The sequence below is a fragment of the Lissotriton vulgaris genome, chromosome 6, assembly GCF_964263255.1.
Source record: "Lissotriton vulgaris chromosome 6, aLisVul1.2, whole genome shotgun sequence".
In the NCBI taxonomy this organism is placed as follows: Eukaryota; Metazoa; Chordata; class Amphibia; order Caudata; family Salamandridae; genus Lissotriton; species Lissotriton vulgaris.
In genome coordinates, this window is record NC_141694.1 from 1,408,183,784 (window position 1) to 1,408,208,865 (window position 25,082).

Genomic DNA, 25,082 nt, shown 5'->3' on the forward strand with positions numbered 1-25,082 from the left:
ACGTGAGTCCCTTGCTCACTTTGCCACTAGATTCAAGCAAGCCGGGCTGAAGACGGCTGGAATGCCAGAAACCGGTCCTCGAAAGCTTGTTTCCGGTCCAGGGAAGACATGGCTTGGCAGTTCGGGCTGGACTGTTCCCATGAGGCACAGGGTCAGACTGATTTGCAAATAGCCATGTCTGAACTGGGGTGGCAGAGTGGGCTAAAGAACGGTGATGGATTAAACCCAGATCTTTTGACTGGGTGTGAGTGTTTGATTGATTCAGATGCTCCGTCCATCACCACCCCCTTTTGTACCTCTAAAGACTGTGTAAGGCCATCAGTGTAGTGCAGAACTTTGTTGGCACTCTGAGGGTCATAGGACCATTGTATCTTTGTCGCCCCTTCTATAGTTTATTTTAATAATTTCCCATCCACCCTGCTAATAAAGGTATACCTTGGGAGTGGATGAGGAATTTTTATTTACATGTAACTTTCCCCGACACGCTAATATACAAAGAGTTCCCAGGAACACGGTTGAGCCCTCCCTGACTTATAGGGGTCAAGGTGCACCCGATGATGAGTCATGCCACTATTAGAGTGGGTGAGGATTGTATATATATATAAAAGGATTATTTTGCCTTTTTTCCTCTTCTCACTGAGGTGGTGTACAGTTGTGGTACTCACCCCCCTTTTTTTGTTATTTGGCGGAGGAATACTCTGATTGCTGTGTGATTCCAAGGTCCAGGTTCTTTTCTCAAACCTGGATCTGGTAACTGTAATAAATAAGGGAAAACACAATCCTGGCCAAGTGAAGCTAACAAAAAGCTAATAGATGATTTCTTTTTTAAATATAATAAATCACATTGTTGTGACACCATAGCACCAGATTCTCTCAATACTCGCTTGCCTTGGAAAGTGAGCCAAGATGTGACTGTACCACAGTGGCGGCTGGTGACATTTGAAAGCAGTGGGGCGTAAAAGTTGGGCATGACTAATAACATGCTGACATAACAAAACACTGTAATGTTCTGACTAACAGTCACTATTTTTAATCTAAATGGGATGACTACCTTTCACTGAGAAACTGTCCTAGCTAAAGTAACTATGGGTTTAGAAGGTAGTTTAATCAAGAAGGGATGCTGAGAACTGAACCAGGAAGGCAATCATTGAAAGGTGCCTGTTCAAATCTCAACCAATCATAGGCAACACTCTTGGGTACAGAACCTAACTATGGCAGGGAGACAGCAGTGCGTGGGGTATTACAGAATGACAAAGCAGGTATTAGCCACTGCTATGCAGGTACATTGCCGTTAATAATACTGGAAATGTTTAATTAATTGGATTCTGTCCTGCAAGATCCCAGACAGAGTGACAGACACTACTTATTCAGGACAACATGACATGTATCGCAGTGAAAATCAACTGCACAAGCACAAAACTTAGCTGTAGGCGAAGCACCGATTCTTCGAGAAGCTGGAGGAAAGCAACTCGGAGCCCAAATCCATCTGAAAACTTGAATAACGCTTGCCACATTTCCAGTTTTTTTAAAATATGGAGCCAATCCGTGCAACTTCCTCACTCGGATTACACATCATGTTTCAGCGTAGGAGCAGCAGTCATGTTAAAATAGACTTCCTCGTAGCAATACCACAATGACTTTCCTATGGTACTATGATATTTCCCACATAATCATTTAAGCTTTTAAACCCCGGCCGATCACAAAACATTTCAAAGCCTCGCAGGAACGAGTAAACATCTAAAAAATAAATCAGATAAAATGGACAGGGCTCAGAGCGTGAAATTCGTTTTCTTTTCATTCCAAACTCAGGCCCTCAAACCGAGAAATAGGCGATTACCCACAACGGCAGCAATGCGGTCTCTCAGTAGATTGCTGTACTGACAAGTCAGTTCAGTTAATAAAGTAATCATGAAAATGATTCCTAACAAGTTACACAAAGAGCTGTTCCTTTTAAAACACTGAAAAGTATGTAATATGGAATTTGAAATACCTCCTAATTTAGCAGCACCCACTGCGTGCTCTTGCTCTGTTAGTGTTTCCTCCTGGGCTGTGCTAATCGCAAATACTTGGTGAATTTATTTAACACTCCCTACTTTGAAAGCAGGGTTCTACAGCTTTTTTAATCCATTATTTTTTTTTTTATAGCGCGACTCGACCCGAAGGTATCAGAGCCTTTACGTTACAAGTTGCTTTACTAACGGGCACATTCATATTTGTTAGGTAGGGGGAGATTAAGTGATTTGCCCAGGATCACAGGATGTTGAGCGTCCATGCCGAGACATGACCCGGTTCCCTAGCTTCGAGTTCAACTGCTCTAACCGATCATAGGCCACATCCTCGCTTTAAGTTGTCATAAACAAGTCCATGGTGACACAAGATGCGTTCAGAGAACCCTAACAATGCTCAGACCATGAACCCTCCAGCAGCTCGCACTTTTAATTACTTTTAGCTGCAAAATATTGTCCCTTTAGAAACCAGGCATTGTTTAACAAGCAGAGCCAACAGCTATCGCCTTTCAGTGGCGTTGCCCAGCGCAGCGTGCGTTATGTTGCTTTATCAGTGCTTTCTGTCAGGGCTACTATGAATCAGCAAGAAGGAAAATAATAAATCCCCGTTTGCCAGCCAGTACAAAAAGTATTAGGAACACAAAAACACAGCGTGATGTAAATAAGTTAGTTAAGTAAACTTAACTTACCGTCCAGGCGTCCAGCAGACTCCAGAGACTTTGTCCCAATTCCCGCCTTCCTCGCTTTCAAGTCCTGCAGGCAGCACCAGCACGTCATCAGGAAGGCGGCGCAGCAGGCAGCCTCCCTCTCCACTGCCGCGTTTTTCATTGGTGCGGCCGGCTGCCCCAGGCTACGTAATTTTCTCTTTGTATGCTGCTGCTGCAGCATACAGAGAGAACAGGGAGAGTTACTCGAGGGCAGGGGGGAGTGGCTTGGGGGAGTGGCTTTCCCACTGTTGGTAATACTGTCTGTTTGGGCGGCCTCAGGCTGCCCAAACAGTCAGTATTAACAATGGGCAAGCCACTCCCCCAAGCCACTCTCACTGCCCCCGAGAAACTCTAAACCAGGAAGAACTGCTTTCTCGCTGTGGGAGATGGCAAAAACAATGGTAGTTATATAATATGATAACTACCATTGTTCTGCCTTCTCGCACGGCGAGAAAGCAGGGGGGGCGGCGCCCAAACGCACCCATAAGAGAACCGCCACTGCTGTACCACTATTTAAATGGAGATTCTTCATTGCAGTCATTCTGGTTCTAACGGCCTTTGCCCACATCCTTTCGCTGCTTTGGCTCTCTTCCCAACACAATCTGGATAATTTAACCACCTCATCATTCTCCAGCAGTGTGCTGAAGTATCTTAGAGCCCGTGTGGCGGCCGCCATGTTCCAAGATACCAGGCTGAACTCTCTCCTTACAGCCTGGGCCATGGTACCTTGTGGGAGTGATGGAAGTCTTTTAAGCACTACCCCTTCCAGTCTGTCCCATTCATAGGTTGGATCAAGAGAAAATATCTCTCCTCCATACAGGCCTATTGGTGGAATCTTCCCTTCATAGGCCTTTAAATATTGAGATATGGGATAGGCCCCCAAATCTGCCATTGTATCCAGATAAACAGCTTGCCTGCAAAAGGGCCTTCTGCCTAGTGAAATCCCAAAGCGCTCCCCAATTCAGATTTTTCCTAAAAGTTAAACCCAGGTATTTATACTGATCCACTTGTTCCACCACCTAAGAATCAAGATACCAGGAAAAACTCTGCTCTTTGTCCCCAAAAATCATAATTATCGTCTTTTCCAGATTATTGCGAAGCTTGTTCTGCTTACTGTAAGAGGCCGATGCGTTGAGTTTCCTCTGCGGACCAATTGGAGTATAGTCCAATAATACCAAATCCTCTGCATAGAGCAGACAAGCAATATGCTGGTCCACAATTTTAGGCGAGAAAGGCTTAGAATGGGAAATAACTGTTGGGAGGTCGGCCAAAAATAGACTAAAAAGTATGGGTGCTAAAACGCACCCCTGACAGAGGCCATTGTTGATAGAGATTCTTTGGGACAACCGTCCTGACTTATCTAACTCCACCTGAGCCCAATTGCCAGAGTGCAGGGATTGAAGAGCCCCAAGAAGGTATAGTGGTAATTTCCAAGCAGCAAGTTTTCCCCATAAAATATCCCTGTCAATAGAATGAAAGGCTGTCCGGAAATCTACAAAACAACTGCACAACCTATGATTTTCCTCCAGAGCCTTTTGAGTAATAGCCCACAAAGCAAAGCAGTGGTCTATGGTTAAATGACCCTTCCGAAAACCCCCTTGTTCTAAAGGATTCTCTTCGTTTCAGTGGCCCATTCTTCAAGTTTGGCTAAAATAATCTTGGAGAACATCTTTAATGAAATATCCAAGAGGCTTATAAGCCTGTAATGCATTGGGTCTGTACCGCTCCCTTTTTTAAAAATCAGTTTCACAATAGACCCCTTCCAAGTAAAGGGGTAAAGGCCAGACCCTAAAACCCAACTAAACAAGGTAGAGCAAATTGTAGCCCACCAGACACTATTTGTTTTAATTATTACCGCCAGGGCATTGTCAGGACCAGCGGCACAAGAGTTTTATTCTCTCAATAACTGCCTTAACTTCCTTCACTGAGAACCAGTTGGCTGGGAGGGTTTGCCCGTAGATATGCTAAGGGCCATCTAAACCTAAAGGTCCCCTGTATAACTCCGTCAGATGTGTGGTCCAATGTGCTTCCGGTATCATGCAGGTCAGAAGCCCCCTACTTTGGCCATTAAACTATTTGACCTTTGTCCAGAATTTTTGCTGATCATTTAATAGTATAATCTCCTGCATCTCCTCCCACTTCCTATAATAAAATGCTACCTTTTTCGACTGCATAAGGGATTTATATTGGCGTTTAAGTTTGACCAACTCTTGGGCGGCTAATGGAATGAAACGACACCTAGCACTCTTTGCTTTCTGTCTCACCAGTCGTTTCATCTTTTGGCAATCCTGATCGAACCCCCTTTGGGCTGGATTTTGTCTGTCCACCCTTTCCACTTATTTTCACTAAAATGCAGCCCAAAACTCGTTGCACAATATTATTATACCACACAATTACATCATCAGCATGAATAGGGAGGATAGGAACCGTCTCCTCTAACTGAAAGGTTTCTAATTGTTGAAGATGCATAGTGTCTAAACGTGTTGTGAGCCTACGCGGATAGGACATCTCTAAGGGAAACACTCTCTCAGGGGATACTGGCTCACACAAATCAAGAACTGCTGTAGTTGCCCAGTGGTCACTGCCCTCATATTTTGCCACCTCGAAGCTCTTAAAGAGGCCAAAATTCCAAAGGGACGTGAATATATAATCAATGGAACCCAGAGAATGGCCCTGCTGAGATGTTGCTATTGCTGGTGAATCCTTTTTAAAGCGTCCATTTAAGTAAATCAGACCATGACTTGCCAGCCTTTTACTCAGCACTTTGGCCTCTTTTTTGATGGTACCTACAGGAAACTGTCTAAAGGGAATCCAACACTTCCTCCAAGTGTTGGTCTAGCTGTACAGGGAATAAACGAGCATTTACATCCCCCGCCATTATTATCACTGCTTCTGGGTATTTAGCCACCAAATGCTGGAAAGGGGATTCAAATAATTCCCACCAGTGATTCATTTGGCGATGGTCTGCTTTATTAATATAAACCTTTATAAGCAAAAAATAACTGAGGACATTTTTACTTACAACCATTTCCACAACAGATAACTGCAGACCACTTGAAACGTTTATGACCTCCAATGGCCTCTTAATCACCTTGGTCAATATTAATGTTAGTAGACCTGCAGATGCTCTCTCCGTACCCCGGGAATGACCTTTACTATTCAGGGCCATAAAACCTTCAACTGACTGGTCCTCTCTTAGCCAAGACTCCTGAAGGAATACCATATGAAAGGGTTTCAAACTTTCTTCCAATTCGCTGCTGTTCCTCAAGCGTTCAAACCCATGGATATTCCAACTTAAGATTCTTAGATTTTGAGAGGACTCCTCATTCTAGAATAAGGTGGGCCTAATATTCCAATCTCCTTCCTCTGGTAGGTGTCGCAGTGGGGAAAACCTATTACTTTGAGCCCATACTAATTGTCTAGATTGTGAGAATGGCCTATCGTTTACTATAACCACTCTCAAATCGGTGTGTGGATGGCTACTTTGTTGTGTAGCTTCGGGCCATTGGGACGGGATGTATGATAAGGATCATTTCCGTTGAGTTGCAGATAACCCACTGTGCATGTTTAAAATGGTGGGGGGAAATGGACCTGGCTGAGGTACTAATAATTGAGGGCTCTTTTTTACGCGACATAGGGCCTGTAGACCTACTTTTGCTAGGTCTTCGTCCTCCTTAAGTACTAGGTCAGCAATACAAGGAGATATAAAAGAAACTCTGGAAACGTCTCTACCTTGATTGCCCAATTGAAACCCCACAGATTCTAAGTCCAACGAGGTTGTCCCTGATAGGGAGGGGATTTGTTGGAATAACTGAAGGATTTTGGAGCGATTCAGGGGTCGAAGTTTCTTTGCTTTTTTTCCTCGACGAATAATATCGAGCAGAAGTTCTGTACTTCCTAATTGCGACCTGATATAGGATTCCTGAGCTGAGGGGTGTTCCAAGGGCAATTTAATTAAGGGCTGAGGCTCAACCACCATCTTATTACAAGCTACCATTTTTCCTTATTAAGCATGGTAGGGCGGACTATCGGGGAAATAGAAGACAAATCAGGACTGATTTTAGGATGGGGTTTCACACTAAGTTTTACGCTTTTATGTGCCTTTTTTGTACCTTTTTTTGCATGGAAGCACTTTTACAGTACTACCACCTTGAGATCTGGGATGTTGGACTTGGGCTTGGGAACAAATACCACTACTATATTCCCCTTTCTTATGCCTGAGTTTCTTTTTGCATACACGCGGGGCACAAGACTCAGGTAATCCATTCCAAGACCCAACCCCCATTGTACGGTACGACCTTACGGTAAATTTTGAGGGCATAAAACCGTGCTGCTTTTTCTCACAAGCATAGGGTATTTTGAAACCTAAACCGATCTCTCCGTATCTAACTGGCATTCACCTTCCTCTGATGTGACACTACGCAACCCCAGCGACTCTGTAGCCAATACTACAGGAGGTAATTGAGTATTCATGGAGCCACCCAGATTGTCTTTGAAAGATTTTAAGGGTTTCAGTTCATGTCGAATATCATTCAAAGAATTTAATTGGTCGACTTGGTTTGTCCTTATTGATACCAGAGTTTCTAGAATCCCATGCAAAGTGGTCTGCATAAGTAACATTACGTCCAACAAAGATAATGAGGAGGAGGGCTGGAGTGATATAGACCTCCCCTGCGGTCCAAGCGTAAAGTTTGGCTCCCCAACCATGGAGGCATTATGTAATGACGTTGGGCTTCCTTGATCCTGTTGGTCTTCTTGCGAAGGTGACTGAGATGAGCTGGAGTCATCGGGACTAAATGATGGTAGCGAAAAGTGTAAGCGAGGAGAAGAGGACAATCTTGGACTCCCTCTTGCGGACGCAGTTCCATTCTTGGATGGATCCACTGAAGGATTTGCTGGTTGCACTTCATCCGGAACTAAGAGTGAAGCATCTATTACTGAAGCCGGAGGACAGAGGTGCCTGTGGGGGGTCTTTGCCACCTCCTCTGAGGAGCGTTGGGCTTCATTATGGTAATGCTTAAACACAAAGATCCTTATTGAGGTTGCTAGGGGTGAGCGTGGAGCCTCGCTTGACGACATACTTTGGTCACTTTGGTCATGCTGGACGGACCCCTTCTTCCCTCCTATCTTCCTCTTTTTAGTAGCTCTACCCTGCCTTTTGCCTTTTGAAGCAGCAATGGACATGAGGACATACTCTTTCCTAAAAAGGATAAACAACAAGAAAGAAAAAGACCAGCTCATGGGGGCGCGCACAGGATACGCAGTCACTACTGCCACAGTCTCTACTTTTACTGCTTGCAATATGCCACTAGCCGTCTGCCTTTTCAAAGCTCACCTGTGCTCCCCCATCAATGCTGTTCCTGGTGCGGCCAAGGAGAACGTATCCCCGGCATCCCTTGGTGTATAATAAGATCTCCCTGCCCTTACAGTTAGAAGGTCTTTTGAACTCTCTTACCGTAATTTAAAGAAGAATATCTGATAGAGACATATTAGTGATAGATTCCTTACCTTAGAATATCCCCAAGCGTCAGACTGGATCCAGAAAGTTTTGCTTAGCAGTACCCCTGCACGTCAGTAGGTGGCGTCCTGCGGCTCCGCGTCCGTCACTGGCGTCTTCAGCACTGAGATGACGTCACAGAGAGTACTTAGACACCACCCATGGGCGCTGACGTCAGTTCTTTATTTTTCTGCGCCAGTAAGCGCAGATCCGGATTGAGCATGTACATTAGTCACTTTTTGACTTATTTTGAGACTTTTGTCTCCCCACTTTTTTCTCCTGGTGCACGTAGGGATGCCCGACTTTAAATCTTGTGGGGCCTGTCGCCGTAATATGTCGGTGGTGGACCCCCACGATGTTTGCCTCTACTGCCTGGAGACCGATCACGACTCCCAGGACTGTCAAGCCATGGCCCCCAAGGCCTTGCGGGAGCGGCGCCGGAAATTGCTGGAGGTCCAGCATTCGTCACATCGCTGCTCCAGGTCTAGGGGCCGTTCCCAGGACCGCTTGCGGGACCAAAGCCGTAGCTCCTCGGACTCCAAGTCTTCACCTTCGGATTCCGGTAAGCGATGCCATAAAAAGAAGTTGAAGAAGTGTGTTCGCTCTCCGACGTCCCCCTGTCGCTCCTCGGAGGCAGATGAGGGGGACAGGGGCTTTGCCCCTGCGGCTCCTATGGAGCCTGGGAGTCCCACGGCCTACCCGCAACTCCCGAACAGATGCAAGAGTTCCTTGCTGCCATGGACCGCCTTTATAGGCCTCAGGCTCCCGCCGGCGCGCCTTCGGGTCCCCTGTCCAGATCCTGTTGGCCTGGTGGATCCGCCACCGGCTCCAGCCCCGGTGCCACAGGATCCTATGCCGTTAGCTCCAGTCCCAGCGCCACGAGGTGCAGTGTTGCCGGCTCCAGCCCCGGCGCCGCCCTCTGCTCCACCCTTGGTGCTGCACTGGGTGCCATTTAGCCCACCCTTGCCCCGGTTCCAGGACCATTTTGTTCCGGCCTGGGATCCGAATTGGGAGGCGGCGCCGTTACCGACGCCATTCGTCCCTTCTCCGGCTCTGCCGCCGTGACCAGCCCCCTCTACGCCAGAGGCGGACGAAGACTGGGAAGGGACCGAGGACCCACTTGCCCGGCAATGTGACTCCGAACAAGATTGGGTGGACGACTTGGAGGATGCAGGCGACCTCGATGTATCCTCTGACACTATGGTACTCCGTCAGGCTGCTGAGGCCCTCAACCTTGACCTCCCCACGGTGGCCCTCAAGACCAATCTCCTCACCGAGGTGCTCCAGACAGAGTCTACTTTGTCGGAGCCATTTCTTCCCTTCAATGACGCCCTTACAGAGGTCCTCTTGGGCACTTGGTCGAGGCCAGCCATGGAGGCCCCGGTGGATAAAAACGTTGCCAGACGCCACCGACCGGTGACCCCGCTTTCTTGACCACTCACCCTACACCTGAGAGCCTGGTCATTCAGGCCTTGATGTCGCAGAGTGCCTTTCCCAGGGCCCCGCCGGATAAGGACTCTAAAAGACTGGACCAGTTTGGGAAGCTGTTGTTTTCTTCGGCCAGCTTGGGGCTGCGGTCGGTGAACACCGCCTGCTTGTTGGGCTACTACTCCCACGCGGTGTGGGATGCCGTTGCTCAGGTGTTGCCTCAGTATCCTGAGGAGGTGCAGGCTGTCCTTTCTCAGGCGATTGCTGAGGGTAAGGATGCGGCTAAGTTTGCCATTCGGTGTGGGTTGGACACCGCCGACTCATTGGGCAGGGCGATTTCTATGACTGTGGTGTTGCGGCGCCACGCCTGTTTGCGTTCGACTGGGCTCTCGCTGATGTTCAGAGCTCACTCATGGACATGTCTTTTGATGGCACCCGCCTGTTTGGCGACAAGGCTGACAGCGCACTGGAGCGCTTTAAGGACTCGTGGGCCACGGCCAAGTCCTGGGGTCTTTCTACTAAGAACCTGGCCACTCCTGGTTTTCGTTCCTTTCATGGCCAAGGTAGAGGAACCCAGGCACGCCCCTCTACCAGGCCTGTGCCAAACCAGCTTTAGCGCAGCCATGGTCGAGGTTTCCGCAGGGGCGGGTCGGGGAACCAGCGTGCGGGTCCACCCACCTCCACCCCCGCTGCTTCCACCTCCAAACCTTCCTTATCTGAGCTTCAGGGAGCACCCCACGCCGGTGGGTGGCAGGATCCGCCACCACCTCCCCCACTGGCGTGAGATTACATCAGACAAGTGGGTGCTGCAGATAATCAGCTATGGTTACTCCTTTCCCTTTCAGCCATGCCACCTCGTTGCCACCACATGTCGGGGTATCATTTGGTTCTCCTCCGACAGGAAGTCACTGCCCACCTGGCCAAGGGGCCATCAAGTGCGTTCCTGGGCCAGAAGTAGGGAGTGGTTGTTATTCCCACTACTTTCTGGTCCCCAAGAAGGACAAGGGGGGCTTGCGCCCCTTCTTGGACCTCAGGAACGTCAATTGCTCCTCCAGAAGGAGAAGTTCAAGATATTGACCTTAGCTCAGGTCTTGGCTGCCCTCGACCCTGGAGACTGCGGTTCACAGTAGGCCAGGAGCATTTTCTGTTTACTGTGCTTCCCTTCGGCCTTACTAGCGCCCCTCGGGTGTTCACAAAAGTGATGGCAGTGGTCGCAGCTCATCTGCGCAGGTCGGGGGTATCTGTCTTCCCCTACCTTGACAACTGGTTGTTGAAGGCGGGCTCACCCCAGACAGTCGTCATTCACCTTCAGACTACTGCCGACCATTTGCTGGGGTTCTCTATCAACGTGTCGAAGTGGCACCTGAGTCCCTCTCAAAAGCTCCCCTTCATTGGAGCGGTTCTGGATTCGACGCAGTTTCGGGTTTATCCTCTCGAGTAGTGAATCTGTGATTTTCAGGCTATGATTCCGATCTTTCAACCTCTGTCCCGGGTTTCAGTCAGGATGACCCTCCGGCTCCTGGGCCTGATGGCCTCCTGCATCCAGTTAGTGCAACATGCCAGATGGCATATGCAGGCTCTGCAGTGGGACCTGAAGTTCCAGTGGGCGCAGCATCAGGGTAACCTGTCCGATCATGTCCAGGTCTCGGAGGGCACTGTACGACACTTGCAGTGGTGACTCACGAATCGTGATTGGGTCAATGGCAGATCTCTCTCCCTTCCCCAACCGGAGCACACAATAGTGACGGATGCATCCCTCCTGGGTTGGGGAGGCCCCTTGGGAAAGGCGGAGATCAGAGGCCTCTGGTCTCCGGTGGAGTCCCGGCTCCATACCAATCTTCTGGAGCTGCGGGTGATCAAACTTGCACTGAAGGTATTCCTTCCCTCTGTCCGTGCAAGTGTAGTGCAGGTGTTCACAGACAACACCACCGCCATGTGGTATTGCAACCTCTGGACATGGCTGGAACATCAAGGCATTACCTTGGTGGTTCAACACCTGGCAGATTCTCTGAACGCCAGGGCGGACGAACTCAGCCACCGGTGCATGATGGATCACGAATGGCATCTGAACTCGGACGTGGTGCAGGGTCTCTTTCTACAGCGGGGAGAGCCCTGGTTAGATCTGTTCGCCACCAAAGAGAACCCGCATTGTCATCAGTTCTGCACGTTGGAATTTCCAAGCCGGCACTCGCTCAGAGATGCTTTTCATCTCGAGTGGAGCTGCAGTCTGTTGTATGCTATTCCGCCTATACCACTTCTGGCCAGAGGCGCGACCGGGCCCAAGTCATTCTTGTGGCTCCGGACTGGGCTTGAAGAGTATGGTATCCGAGCTACTTAGTATGAGCATCAATCCCCCGATCCGTCTGCCTCTTCGGGAGGATCTTCTGTCGCAGCAGCAAGGGACGTTCTTTCACCCGAACTTGTTCAGCCTCCACCTCCATGCGTGGAGATTGAGTGGTGACAGTTGACGGCTTTCGACCATCCTCCCGAAGTCTGTATTGTCATTCTGGCAGCCAGGCGTCCCTCCACTAAAACGGTATACGCCTGCCGATGGAACAAATTTGTGGCATGGTGCACAGCAAAGGCTGTGGATCCCCTTTCTGCCCCTCTTTCTGAGGTTCTTCTGTTTCTTCTTTCTTTGGCCCAGCAGGGCTCTGCTCTGGGCACTATCAATAGTTATCTTTCTGCCATCTCTGCCTTTCTGAGGCTTCCTTATCAGCCTTCTCTTTTTAAGTCCCTGGTTTCTAACCGTTTCTTCAAAGGCTTTACACAAGCTTTCCCTCCCGTGCCTTTCATAATGCCTCAGTGGAACTTGAATCTTGTCTTGACTTACCTGATGTGCACTCCCTTTGAGCCGCTTCACAACTGTCCTTTACGTCTTCTTACCTTAAAGACTGCTTTCCTGGTTGCTATCACCTCTGCCGGAAGAGTGATTGAGCTCCAGGCTCTTTCTTCTAAACCTCCTTTCCTTTCTGTTCATCCAGACAAGGTGGTTTTAAGTACCCAACCTTCTTTCTTGCCAAAGGTTGTCACGCCCTTCCACATCGGGCAGACCATCACTTTGCCCACCTTCTTTCCGCCTCCGCATCCTCCCAGAAGCTTCACTGTCTGGACCCAAAACGTCCGCTCGCTTTCTCTCTGCAGCATACACAGTTCCGGGTGGATGATCAACTCTTTGTTCGCTATGAGGTCGCCAAAATAGGTCGGGCTGTGCACAAACGGACCATTTCCCGATAGGTCGTTCTGTACATCAAAGCATGTTACTCCTTGGCCAAGAAGGAGCCTCCTGTGGGGCTGCATGTCCATTCGACTAGGGCAATTGCAGCCACTACTGCCTTGGAACGCGGCGTTCCCTTGCAGTTCATTTGTCAGGCAGCTAAGTGGGCCTCGCTGCACACGTTTACAAAGCACTACTGCCTTGACAGTCTCCGGAGAGATGGCTTCTTTGGCCGTTCTGTGGTCCGTGACTTTCTGGTGTAATCTTGTTCGCAGACCGACCTCCAGGCTTGGTATTGCTGGGGTATCTATTCTAAGGTAAGGAATCTATCACTAACGTGTCTCTTTCAGATGCACAAGTTACTACTTGTGTAATGATATATCTATAAGAGACATTAGTTATTGATAGATTCCTTACCGCCCCACCCATCCTCCCCGTTCTGCGGACTGATTACTAGGATTAAGGACATCCCTTTCAGGGCCCTAGTTTTATGCACCAATGGTCAGTATCTTGCATGGCTCTGCGTTCCTGGTGTGGAAAGTCGTGTTCAGAACTGACGTCAACGCGCATGTGTGGCGCCTAAGTACTCTCTGTGACGTGCTCTCGTCGCTGACGATGCCAGTGATGGACGTGGATCCGCAGAACGCCACCTACTGACGCGCAGAGGTACTGCTAAGCAAAACTTTCCTGATCCAGACTGACGCCTGGGGATATTCTAAGGTAAGGAATCTATCACTAAATAATGTCTCTTACAGATATATTGTTACACAAGTAGTAACTTGTGCGTTAATGGGTCAGAAAAAATGTATGGTTATAAAGCTGTTGAAGATAGTTTACTGATATTCAAAGTGTTCTTTACCAAGGTGCTGTTTACCCATAATTTATTTATCACAATTACAGTTATATAGGTGTTTTTTCATAGATGTTTTGAACTCTTGTCCCAAAAATATCGCAGCACAGCCATTATCGAAAGTGTCATTTTTAAGATGTACTAACAATAAAAGATATATTTTCATTTTTTATTTAAAAACTTATTATTTACTTTTCTGCTACTACTTCAGTACTGTTTTGGGCATGAAGGAACACTTGCTCGTCTGATGAGTGGTCATAATGAGCATGAGTAAATTAAGTTCCCATGAGGCACAGGGTCAAGGCTGATTTGCATATCTCAGGGTCTAAACTGGGGTGGAATGGTGAGCAAAAGAACAATGAATTTAACCCATATCTATTGACTGGGGGTGAATGTTTGATTTGCTCTGCATTCCGTTCATCATCTGTGTGTCTTTTTCTTTATAAATGTTAGTGTAAGCAAAAATGAGTCCGCTTGAACACAAATAAGGATGCTAAAGATCCAATATCAAAACCTGTATTGACTATATGCCTTCACCCTGTTTGCCTTACTTGAGGTTTCTGTACTATTATTTTATAAAATGGCAGCAGGCACTTCTACCATAAACAAATCTATAGTTATTTTTTTAATAGAATCTTAATTTTTAAACTAGGTTGTAAAGAACTGTTTCGGCCCCTCGCTGTGACTTTGTAAGTGATCAGATCCAAGATTGATAGCTTTTGCCGTGGCCATCTTGAAAGAGTACTGAGGTTGGGTAGAAGGTTTTTAGTCTGTGCTGAGATTAATGTGAATAAGAAATTTTCTAGCTATCGCGACAGAGAATTTTCGATTCTATTAAGGACATGGCGGCGATTCTCTGTCGCGATAGCTAGAATTTTTTTTATTGTATATCAGTCCACGGAGGTTCAGATTATGCTAGTTTAAAGTTGACCCACAACATTAGTAGCAACATCTACAATTGGTTTGTGATAAAACGTTTTGAATGTAGAATCAGAAGACCAATCCGCCGCAGTCATAATATCCTCTAAACGGGAACCTGATAGCCAGAGCTTTGGAAGCCATAGCTCCCCTCACTGAATGGGCGCCAAAGGCTGAAGTATCAATACCTGCCAGCTGCAACAACCAGGAAGCCCACCTGGCCAGTGTAGCGGCAGAGACTGGGCGGAAAGATTTCTGTAAAGAAATCAACAACTGTCCTGCAACATCAGTCCTAAACTCCCGAGTACAATCCTCATAACATTTCAAACATTGAACAACACATAGTTTACTGTGATGAGGGAATGCAGGATAAGAAATACACTTAGAATTAGATTTAGTGCATTTGGAAATAGTGAACGACACCCCTGAAGGAGTGAAAACTCTACCTGCTATGTCCAGGGCACGAACATTAGAAACACGTCTACATGAGATCAAACATAACAAAAGTGTCAACTTGGCTAATAATTGCTTATGCGAAAGACCTTCATTCCCCGTCCAATTCTTAATAAAACGCAACGCAACACAACATCCACATCCCGCAACCGAGAATATCGGGCTGTGGGAGGGTTAACCACGTACCACGTACTTGCCATTTCTGATAAGAAATTAACGATCATATGGATACCGGATCTCAAGGGATCCCCTTGTCGTGCAGTACACCAACTAACCCATCTACGCCAAGCAGACTAATATCGCTTATGTGTAGATGGCGCCCAGGACTGGGACAAAAAGTACAAAGTGTCCCCCGAAACTCCCGGCATTTGCTAGTGTCTCCGGAAAGTCTCCACGCCATGAGAGGCAGCAGACCCTGAAGGATCAGTGGATGAGGTTGACCCAGAGGATCGGTCAGAATCTCAGGAAACTACTGCAGTTGCACCAGAGAGGCACATGACAGGGCCAGCGCTACTGGGAACCACGCCTGTGCTCTCCAAAAGGGGGATACCAGAACCACCTCCGCACTCTGTCTGCGGATCTGCGCCAGCGTTCTCTGATTCATAGCAAACGGGGGAAATGCATAAAGCATACCCGTCGTCCATAATTGAAGAAAGGCGTCCGAGTTGCTCGCTAGAGGGTCCGGCCGCCAACTGTAAAACTGGGGCAGTTGTGCATTGAACCTGGAGGCAAAAAGATCCACTGTACAAGGGCCCCATTTGGCATTGAGTTGATGGAAAACCATGGGGGTGGAGGTGCCAATCGCTGGAATCCCGCAGGAAGCGAGAGTTCCAGTCCGCCACCACGATGGTGCAGCCCGGGATGTACTCCGCTGTCACTGAAATGTGATGCTGAAGGCAAAAATGCCAGAAATCCTTGGCTATTTCCACTAGTGCCACCTAGACGATTGATATACCGTACTGCTGAGACATTGTCCATTCGAAGCAGTATGCAACAACTCGCTTTGTGTGGTGACAAAGTCCGAATTGCAAAATAACCCGCCAAGAGTTCCAGACAATTTATGTGGAGTTTCAGCTCCTCCTGGAACCTACGGCCCTCGGTCTATACATACCCACATCAGGCTCCCCAGCCCAATCTGCTGGCATCCGATTTGATTACTATCTCCGGGACTGATGCAAAAATTGCCTTGCCATTCCACGCATCCATGTGCTCTAACCACCATGAGATCTCCATCCTCGCCTCCTGTGTTATCAGTAACTGGGCCCTTTGCGGAGATGTAAGATCTTCAACCTCTGAAGTGCCCAGTAATGCCTGGATGGATGAAGCTAGCAGACCCACCAATCTGGCTAAGGTCCTAGATGATCTAGTCTGCGCAGACAAAACTTTCCTCAACTCCTTTTTGATGGCTATACGTTTCTTGAGAGGCAACAACAGCTAAGCCATTACCGAGTCCACTTGGAACCCCAGGAGCTCCATTGACTGGGATGGCGTCATGACAGACTTGTCCGCATTGATGACGAACCCCAACTCCTGAAGGAGTTGTGTCATCAGGGCCAGATGACGAAGAACTGTAGCAACACTTTGGGCCATGTATGTATGTATGTTGTGTGTTCTTATATAGCGCTCAACTTACCCTAGGGCATCTTGGCGCTTGCCTTGGGAACCCGTCCTGGCTTTTCCCTGTGAGATAACCCGTACTGGGCATCCCCAAGGTGAAAGCCAGGCATCCCGCCGCGGGGGGCCGTTGTGGAGATTAAGCAAGCTAATGCCCAGAGTTGCAGAGTGAGAACCCATGGTTAGAGTGGGCACTGAAGCGAGAATTATCAAGTCCGTGGACAATTGGGCTCAAGACCCTGCCGCGTCGGGAATTGAACCCTGGTCCCGGGTCTGACCTCTGCTTCAGGGTATGCCTCCTCTAACCAGTGAGCCACACTTCTCCACTTCTCCACGCCATTATCAGGATAACTGCACTACTGGCCTGAGGAGCTTGGTGAAACACCAAGGGGCGGACGAAAGTCTGAAGGGCAGTGGGGCATACTCGTACCAAACGCCTCCCCACTGAAATTGCAGAAACCGCCTGTGGAGTGGAAATATAGGAACCGCCAAATAGGCGTCTTTTAAATCGAGACGCACCATCCAATCGCCTTCTAGAACTAAATCTCTGAGTAAGTGTATGCCCTCCTTCTTGTGTGGCGCTACACTACCCAAGAATTGAAGTCTTTTAGATTCAATACCAGACTGTAACCCTGATCTTTTTTGGGCACGAGAAACACAGTACTGGAAAACCAGTGGGCGTGCGGCGTAGTCCGCACAATAGCCCCTTTCCGCATCAGGGATGCAACTTCGTCGTCTATGAAAGACCTCTCAACATGGGTAAAATGGAGTGGGTGAGGAACATGAGCCTGTCTGGGAGTGCTGTTAAACTCTATCTGAAAACCTTGCACTGTCTGTAATATCCAAGGGTCGTTTGTCAGGGTTCTCCACCTGTGGGCAAAATCAGCAATCCAACCCCCCACTTTGACCACTCTCCTTTGAAGTAAATTTACCTGAGTAAGAGGTGTCTCTGTCATTGTTGTGAACTCTGTATCCTCCTTTCTGGCCTCTGCCTCTACCCCCACGATTTCTGGTGGGGTAAAAGTTGGAACGATGGAAGCCCCCACGTCCACTGAACCTCTTGAGGCCTGATTGAAACCGCGGCCGGGCGCTCGGCCGACCGGGCGCCCGGCCCCTGGAGCGACCGGCCCTGGTAAAAAGGCCAGCATTAAAGACTTTTTTGATATTACTCTGGACCTTATCGAGAGCTGAAAAGGTGGAGACGTACTTCCCTTCAAAGAGCAAGCCATTTGCCATGATCCCCGCTTCCTTAGGGGCCTTATCTGCCAGCTGTGGGTCGATTCGCATGAGGAAAGAACGCTGCCGTTCCGTAGACACAGCACAATTGGCATTACCCAGAAAGCAGAGCACCCTCTGCGCCCATTCAAGATCTCCGTCGTATCCAGTGGCGTTTTGGACACTTTGGCCTGCACCCCCAAAATCCAAGTCCAAAATCTTCGTGACTGGTCCACACACGTCAAGAAGCTAGTAATGACAGCCCCTCCATGCCCTGTCCAATCCTTTCTTGTGGTCCTTGGAAAATTTCTTAAGGAACGCAGCCATGTTGGGGTCCATCTCCGGGGTTTCAGTCACCTTGCCCAACAGGGCTGTTCTGGGGCATTTCTCTGGTATTGTAAAGATGCACTGGATGACGGACGAGAACTCCCATAGCCCCCATGGTCATTAAGGACATTCGCTGCCATCTTGGCAAGCACTTCAGAAGACTGGTGATGTGAGGGTCCGCCATGGTGAGACTTAAACTTACGCTTGCCATAATTCTGCAAATGTTGCATAAAGGATTTTAATGCATTAATCAATGCTTTATTCACTGAACCCTGGACTTGGGAATCAAGGGTTTCCACCAGTTGTTCCTCCAGGTGATGCTCATAGGGCACCTCATCATATTGTACATCATCTGCATATTCTGCCCACTGGTCTGCCTCCTCAGCGTAGTACGCCATCTGTGTAATCCAGGAGGGTGGAGTAACTTCAGGGGGGTAAAGCCCAGGGGTGACACTGGCAGGCTTAACACCAACAGAACAACAAAAGTCTCACAAACTATGTGCCCCAGTGTATGCCAATTAATGTGGAGGGAGCCACCCCTATTTCCCCTAAGGCAGAGCCTTAATAACGCTTTTGCGCCCCGTCGGGCGTTCCAAGGGACTGAGGGTAGAGGCAGGAGCGGTCCACGAGGCGCGAAAAACCCAATCGGCAATGAAAGCCCGATACGGGAGTTAGCGCATGCGAGGACCGTGTAGCAAGTGAAAGCGGACTGCCCCCTCAAGCGCGCAGTGCGCGTCTGTCCCGCTCCCGCTCCACTGGGAAAAGCCGCCCTCAGGCGCCGAGCGAAAATGACGACTACCAAGGAACAAGCGGGACGCGCCCGCGTTCAGGCCCCCCAAAGCGCTGAGGCGTCCACAAACAACTGGTAAACAATCAAAGTTTTAACATTGAGAGCCTGGTACAATCGCGCGCCGAACGCGCTAAACCACAAAATTGCTGAGCGAGCGATAACAATCAAAGTGCCGGAGCACCACTCAGTAGATAACAGTTGCGCGTAGCCCAAGCAGAAACAATCACACAATATAAGAAAATAAATAACACTTAACTCACTGCTGCAGCAGCAAAGAAAGAGGAAGTGATATGTTATTCACAGACTATACACAGTATTGGACTGATGGTGATTGGTGCATACCATAGAGGGGGTTGTACTTCGGGGGTATGCTGTTTAAACATGTTTTCATTGGCTGCTGTGTTTTGCAGTAAAGGAAAGAGAAGCATAATCTGAGCCTCCGTTGACTGACATAGAATCAATTCTGTAATTTGCAGCAAACTAATCGTCTGGAAATGTTTGGTCAGACTTGTGAATGGATGCAGCAGCCACTCCCAGCACAACTTGGTGTTGCAAATAGGAGTCTTGTTTGTGCAAGAGTGGATGCACTGTGGTGGTGCTGCCTAAATCACTGCATCTTCCTGCAATTGCAAACATGATTGTCCTGTTGATATTTCAGAGGACTGCCTATAGTGGGCAATGTTAGTGTTTGTTTCCCAGTGGTGGCTATAGTTGTCAGCTGTCTTGTTTTAAGAGCACAAGAGCAATCATTTGTGTATCTCTGCAACTTGGCTATCATTTTGATGAGGTGACAGGTTAACAAAGTCCCCAACATAGACTGAAAGATAAAAAATAAAATAAGCCATTACTAATTATGTTGGGGCCCTATTTGCAATGAAGCTGCAGTGACATTCAGAACCTCAGTGTGCAATCTACCTGTTAGAAAGGTATAATTTTATCACCGGTTGATTTTATACTGAGGGAGTTGGCCCAGTCCTGCAGCATTGTACATCTAATCTCTTGTGTTTTGTAATGTATTAGTCTTTGGATTCTTTACCTTTAAACTGAATTTAAAACTCTCAATTGCATAATTAGTGTTTTCTTGCTGCCCGTGGACAGGAGTTTCCTTTGATGTCTACAATCTTGCTGTTTTTTCCCTTAATTTCGCTGTACTTGTTCTTGTACACCCTGATGTTAAAAACTGGATCAAATATGCCCGGTTTGAAGAGAAGCATACTTACATTGCCCACGCGAGGAAGGTGTATGAGAGAGCAGTTGAGTTCTATGGCGAGGAACACATGGATGAACATCTCTATGTGGCCTTTGCAAAGTTCGAGGAGAATCAGAAGGAGGTAAGAGAATACAACATTATTCTATTCTACTGTACACTGTTAAAAAAAAAAGATACAACTTAGAGTAATACCCTGTTCATTCCTTTAAGTTTTTCCATTTCATGATGTCAACAAAAGAACTTAAAAACAGCAGCACAAGGCTCCTCATCGCTTAAGACATTTTTTCAACACCTGTGAAACATGACATCTATTTTTTTGTTTGTTGCTGAGGCTTGACGGCACCTGTCTGATGTCTGACATCAAGTGACGTGAAGACTAAAATAGGTATTTAACTGTGAAAAGTAGAGGATACGCCAACCTTTCCCATAGTGAACACTAGCTCTCTTATTTAATAAAAGGACTGTAGTTTCTAATATTTCATGGCTTCTGCACTGTTTCTCTTTGTCCAAAGCACACAGCCCCTCCACCCTTTTGCAAGAATATCATATTTGGCAAATAGTCACACTGATGACAGGGGTAAATGATAGTCCTGTAGGTTAATTCACTGTCTTTTATCAAGAATGGAAATCTAAATTCCCTGAGTTGGAATCCTTTCTTATTAAGCCCTATTGGGATCTCTGTAGGGTGTGGGCAACTTTTGCTGCCACATTCTTCTGGTTCTTTGGTGGTACTAAACCTGAAAGGCCAATTTGTGACATGGGAAAACCAGATTTATTTTTTTGTTGCTTAGAAGTGTGTTTCAGCATATTACCTGTGAGAGCAACACCCCAACATGACAGCAAATGATAGTGGGGAACATTGATTTATACCACAGTTCATTTGTAAACTCACAGCTAGTGTAGAGCAACGTCTTCATCTACTTTAATTATGAAAAACGACCTAATATAATCAAACTTTCACATGTAAATATATGTCTATGAGTTCAGGAATTACATTTATAATTTAGAAACATTGGAGTTTGTAAAGTTTGACATAACTGGCACCGCTAAGGTGAAAAAAAAAATTGATTCCCTAAAAAGACCTATTGACATGTCAATCTATGTTGTTACCAAGAAAAATGAAGAACCATTGCAATGCAGGAAAAAACTTTTCTCTACCACATGAGGGAAAAATGCTCTCTGTCAGCATTTACAATTCTTGGCCTGCGGGGGAGGGAGGGCAGAAGGGGGTGGGGAGTTTTATCCCTCCACAAGAGTTTCTTTTGCTGGAGCCAAGCCTCTGGTAGATGAAGAACCCCCAGATGTTGAGAGAGATTTGCTAGCAAACACCTCCAACCCCTGACATACCCACTGTTCTCACCTCCTATGAGTGGGAGCAAAAGCTGGCTTTACTGGTGGTGGTGCCCGGTGCACTGGTCTTTGTTGGCGCCGTCCGATGCTTCAATCTTTTTTGGCACCCCACAATGACCTCCATCTCCAGGATTCCCTCACTACCACCCACGAATAGTGCCACTCATGTGTCCATAGCCCTGCTCTCACAGGTATTCAATTTTTTTTATACCACTACTCATATCAGTGTAGGGTGTCTGAGCAGTTTACATCACACATATTATACAGAGACAATGAATCATGCTTGTGTAAATCAGTGCATAGGAAAAGTTACAATGAGAACTACAAGCTGTAGGAGTCGCATGTTGTCCATACTGGTAGGCAGTATATTTTAAGAGTGATTCGTCTGGAGAAGCACAATCTCAGGATTTGAAACGTAACAATGGTTTGGGTTTGCTTTACTAGTAAGAATTTATTCCACCCACACAAATCCTTTTTAGCAACGTTAGGGTAATGAACGACTGCGGTAGAAAACATAACGTTCTGACCTATTCCTTTTCATCTGCATCCAGCTTCTTGATCACAGTTCCTAGCTCGTGCTATATTAGAATTGTAACGTATGAACTGGAAGTAACAAAAGGACCTCTCTGACCAAAGCACTAACCTTCTGAACTACCTTCATAAATTACATTTCTGTGAGCTTCATGGTACACATGTTTTGCATCGGGCATGTTAACCATTTGAGCTACTTTATGATAAAGCAAAACTACCACTAGACAAACTCCTGATCTCTCACCGACAGGAATATTAATCCCTAGAGTTATCTTGACATTTTTATATTTGCCTGAAGATTTTAGGACACACAAGGAACTTTGCAGCAGGTGCTTCCAAAGCCATATAATATTTCAAAACACAACACTCCCCCAGCTTGGCGCCCAGTGTGGTGCCACTGGTCAAATCACCCTAAGCTTGCCCGGGTGGGAGCTGCCAAAGTCAAGCTTGCAGGCATTTCAAGAGTCGTAGGAAAGGAGCTGAGCTATTCATAAGGCCTTCACCTCCCCCAATGAGTGAGAACCAACGCTGATGAGCAGAGTTTCCAACATACCCCAGCAAATAATCCCTCTCCTTGTGAGAGCTGCAAAGTAGGAGCAGAACATTCAGCATGGCCTGAAGCTTTCCCCAATCACAAAAACAAGAGCCACAACATTCATATTTAGAAACCATGTTCAGCTATTTTGAGGGCTGCTGACAGGTGTATATCATGGGCACTCAATTATGAAAATGCATGTTATCAATTATACTAAATACTGATTTTATCCAGTTTTTGATTGTTCCTATTTTTGCTTATACCAAGGCAAGCACTGAAAATCGTGCTTTGGATGTTGTAAATTAAACGTATTAGCCAAGTTTTATGTTGCAGTCCAGCCTTTATGGCTTCTAACCGCCTTTTAATGTTGCCACCTATAAGAAGACTTGTCTTCCAGATTTTTAGTAATTTAGACTTTCCATAATTTAGTTGAGAGGATAGTATATTAATGACTGGCTTCATTAAATTTACGAGAACCGTGCAGAGAGAATTATTGTGCTGCACTGAAAAGACATAGGAGTCTATATAATAGTGTATTAGTCAACCCTGCCCTAACGATCACTTTAGTTTATGCACTGGGGACTAGGGCGAGGTTGTTTTTAAGTTTACAATCGACATTTTAATAATTAGTTTATTGTACTGTGATTGTATTGATATAGTTTACGTAACCTTCAATTACATAAAATCCAATATTTAATCCAGTGAGCATTCAGACCTGGTACACACAGGTGTGAGCACTCATAGCACATATATACACAAATACATGTGAATAATAAATCTACATTCATGTGTCATTTCATCTACGTTGTACAGTCTGCAACCCCCTGTCCATCATCCATTTCTATTTTGGTCTTTCAGGCAAAGTAGTGAATTTTATAGGTTTTTTTTGTAAGTTGCATTTGAATACATACAGACACATTGAAAAACCGACTTACCAATGATACTCACCAAGACCTTGATGCGGGTACTTCTGTGCCTCTATCCATGCTACGTTACTACTGCATAACTATGGTAAAGACTGCTAAATGCTATACCAAAATCAAAGCAAAAAAAAGCCATTGCATTTGTAAATACTGCTTAAACATGCTGGTAACTGGGAATGTCCCTGTATTTGCGTACGCTCTAGCAAACATCACCGAGACCTGTTATTCCATGCTAATTTACTTTGATAGGTAGATACTCAAGCGCATCTGTCAACATCAAAAATAGTACATACCCATGCTTAAATTGTGTTAGTTTTAATAACGCAAATAAAGGTGACATTTCTCAATGTCCAGTGAAAGAAACTAGCATGTTATATGATGTTACCAGCATTCAATGTATAGATTTTCAGCATTTGTATAGTCCTGTTAACTGTCAAAGCATTAATACACTTTCCATACTGTTTTGGATGTTCATCGATCAGTGACCGGGTAATCTTGTGACATTGTGATTATTTAGTTAAAATGTTCTCTCCAATTGATTGTTTCTAAATGTTGTATTAGTTAATTGAGTTATTCTGATCCTGAAAGGGGCCCATTTAGAAGACTGTGTACACATGTGTTAGTTGAAAGACTTGGCTGTCTATTCCTTTGCACAGGGGTGCATGGCTGTACACAGTTCAGCCAGAGGATGCTGTTCTATTGAGCTGCATCTTTATCAAATTGTATAGCATCAGTGCTATGGGTTGTGCCTGAGGGTGTGGTATGCTTAAGCTGTCAGGTTCTGAATGTTTTTGAGATGTATTGTAATGTGACAATAGAGATTAGCTGTTGAAGTGGCATAGCTTTGCCAAATATATGGGCTTGATGCTATGTTGTGAGAGTCTGGGTGTCTGTCTGACATGTTCGGGAAGTACAGAGTGACTTGTTAGTATTTCCTGTGAGGACTACATTTTGGGTATTGTTGGAAACATTGCAATAGCTGATTTTAGGCACATCTTTGTGTGTTAAATGCATGTCAGAAATTCTGTTTAACATTTTAACTTGGACCCGTGGTATCCAAGTAACGTGTGCAAATAATACAAGCATTGTATTACACAGGTATACAGATCCAAAGTTAATAGTATTAACAAAGAAAATGAATTGACTTGAGCAAAGATTGTACTGTATGTGCATTGCATAATTCAGATACATGGATCAGAGCTCAATTAGATTAACACCTCATTGAATAAAAAAATATTATGCATTAACACCCCCTTCTCCTGAGGAGATGGTAGATGATACAATGCTCTGGAAATGGTGCCCCAATGATTGTCTCAGTCACAGCTGTACTGTGCCTCTAAACATCGTTCACAAAGAAGCGAAACAGCGACATTTGGAGGGAGCTGCAATGGCCGGGTGTAGACCTGGTGTCACTCCCTGCCACTCCATGGGGAGTATGTATTTTAAGTTCAAAAAGGGATAAAAGTGCAGAGTGAGTGGCAGAGGATTATAGAAAACCTATAGGAAGAGAG

At 46.4% G+C, this 25,082-nt stretch overlaps 1 protein-coding gene across 1 annotated transcript in view; it reads left to right on the forward strand.

Moving 5' to 3' along the window:
- The window catches only part of CRNKL1 (crooked neck pre-mRNA splicing factor 1), a 168,764-nt gene that overhangs the window by 73,005 nt on the left and 70,677 nt on the right, over positions 1–25,082 (forward strand). Inside the window, exon 6 of the mRNA XM_086927520.1 lies at positions 20,175–20,353. Coding sequence (XP_086783646.1) covers positions 20,175–20,353 — 179 coding nt within the window. The remainder of the gene's footprint in view (positions 1–20,174; positions 20,354–25,082) is intronic.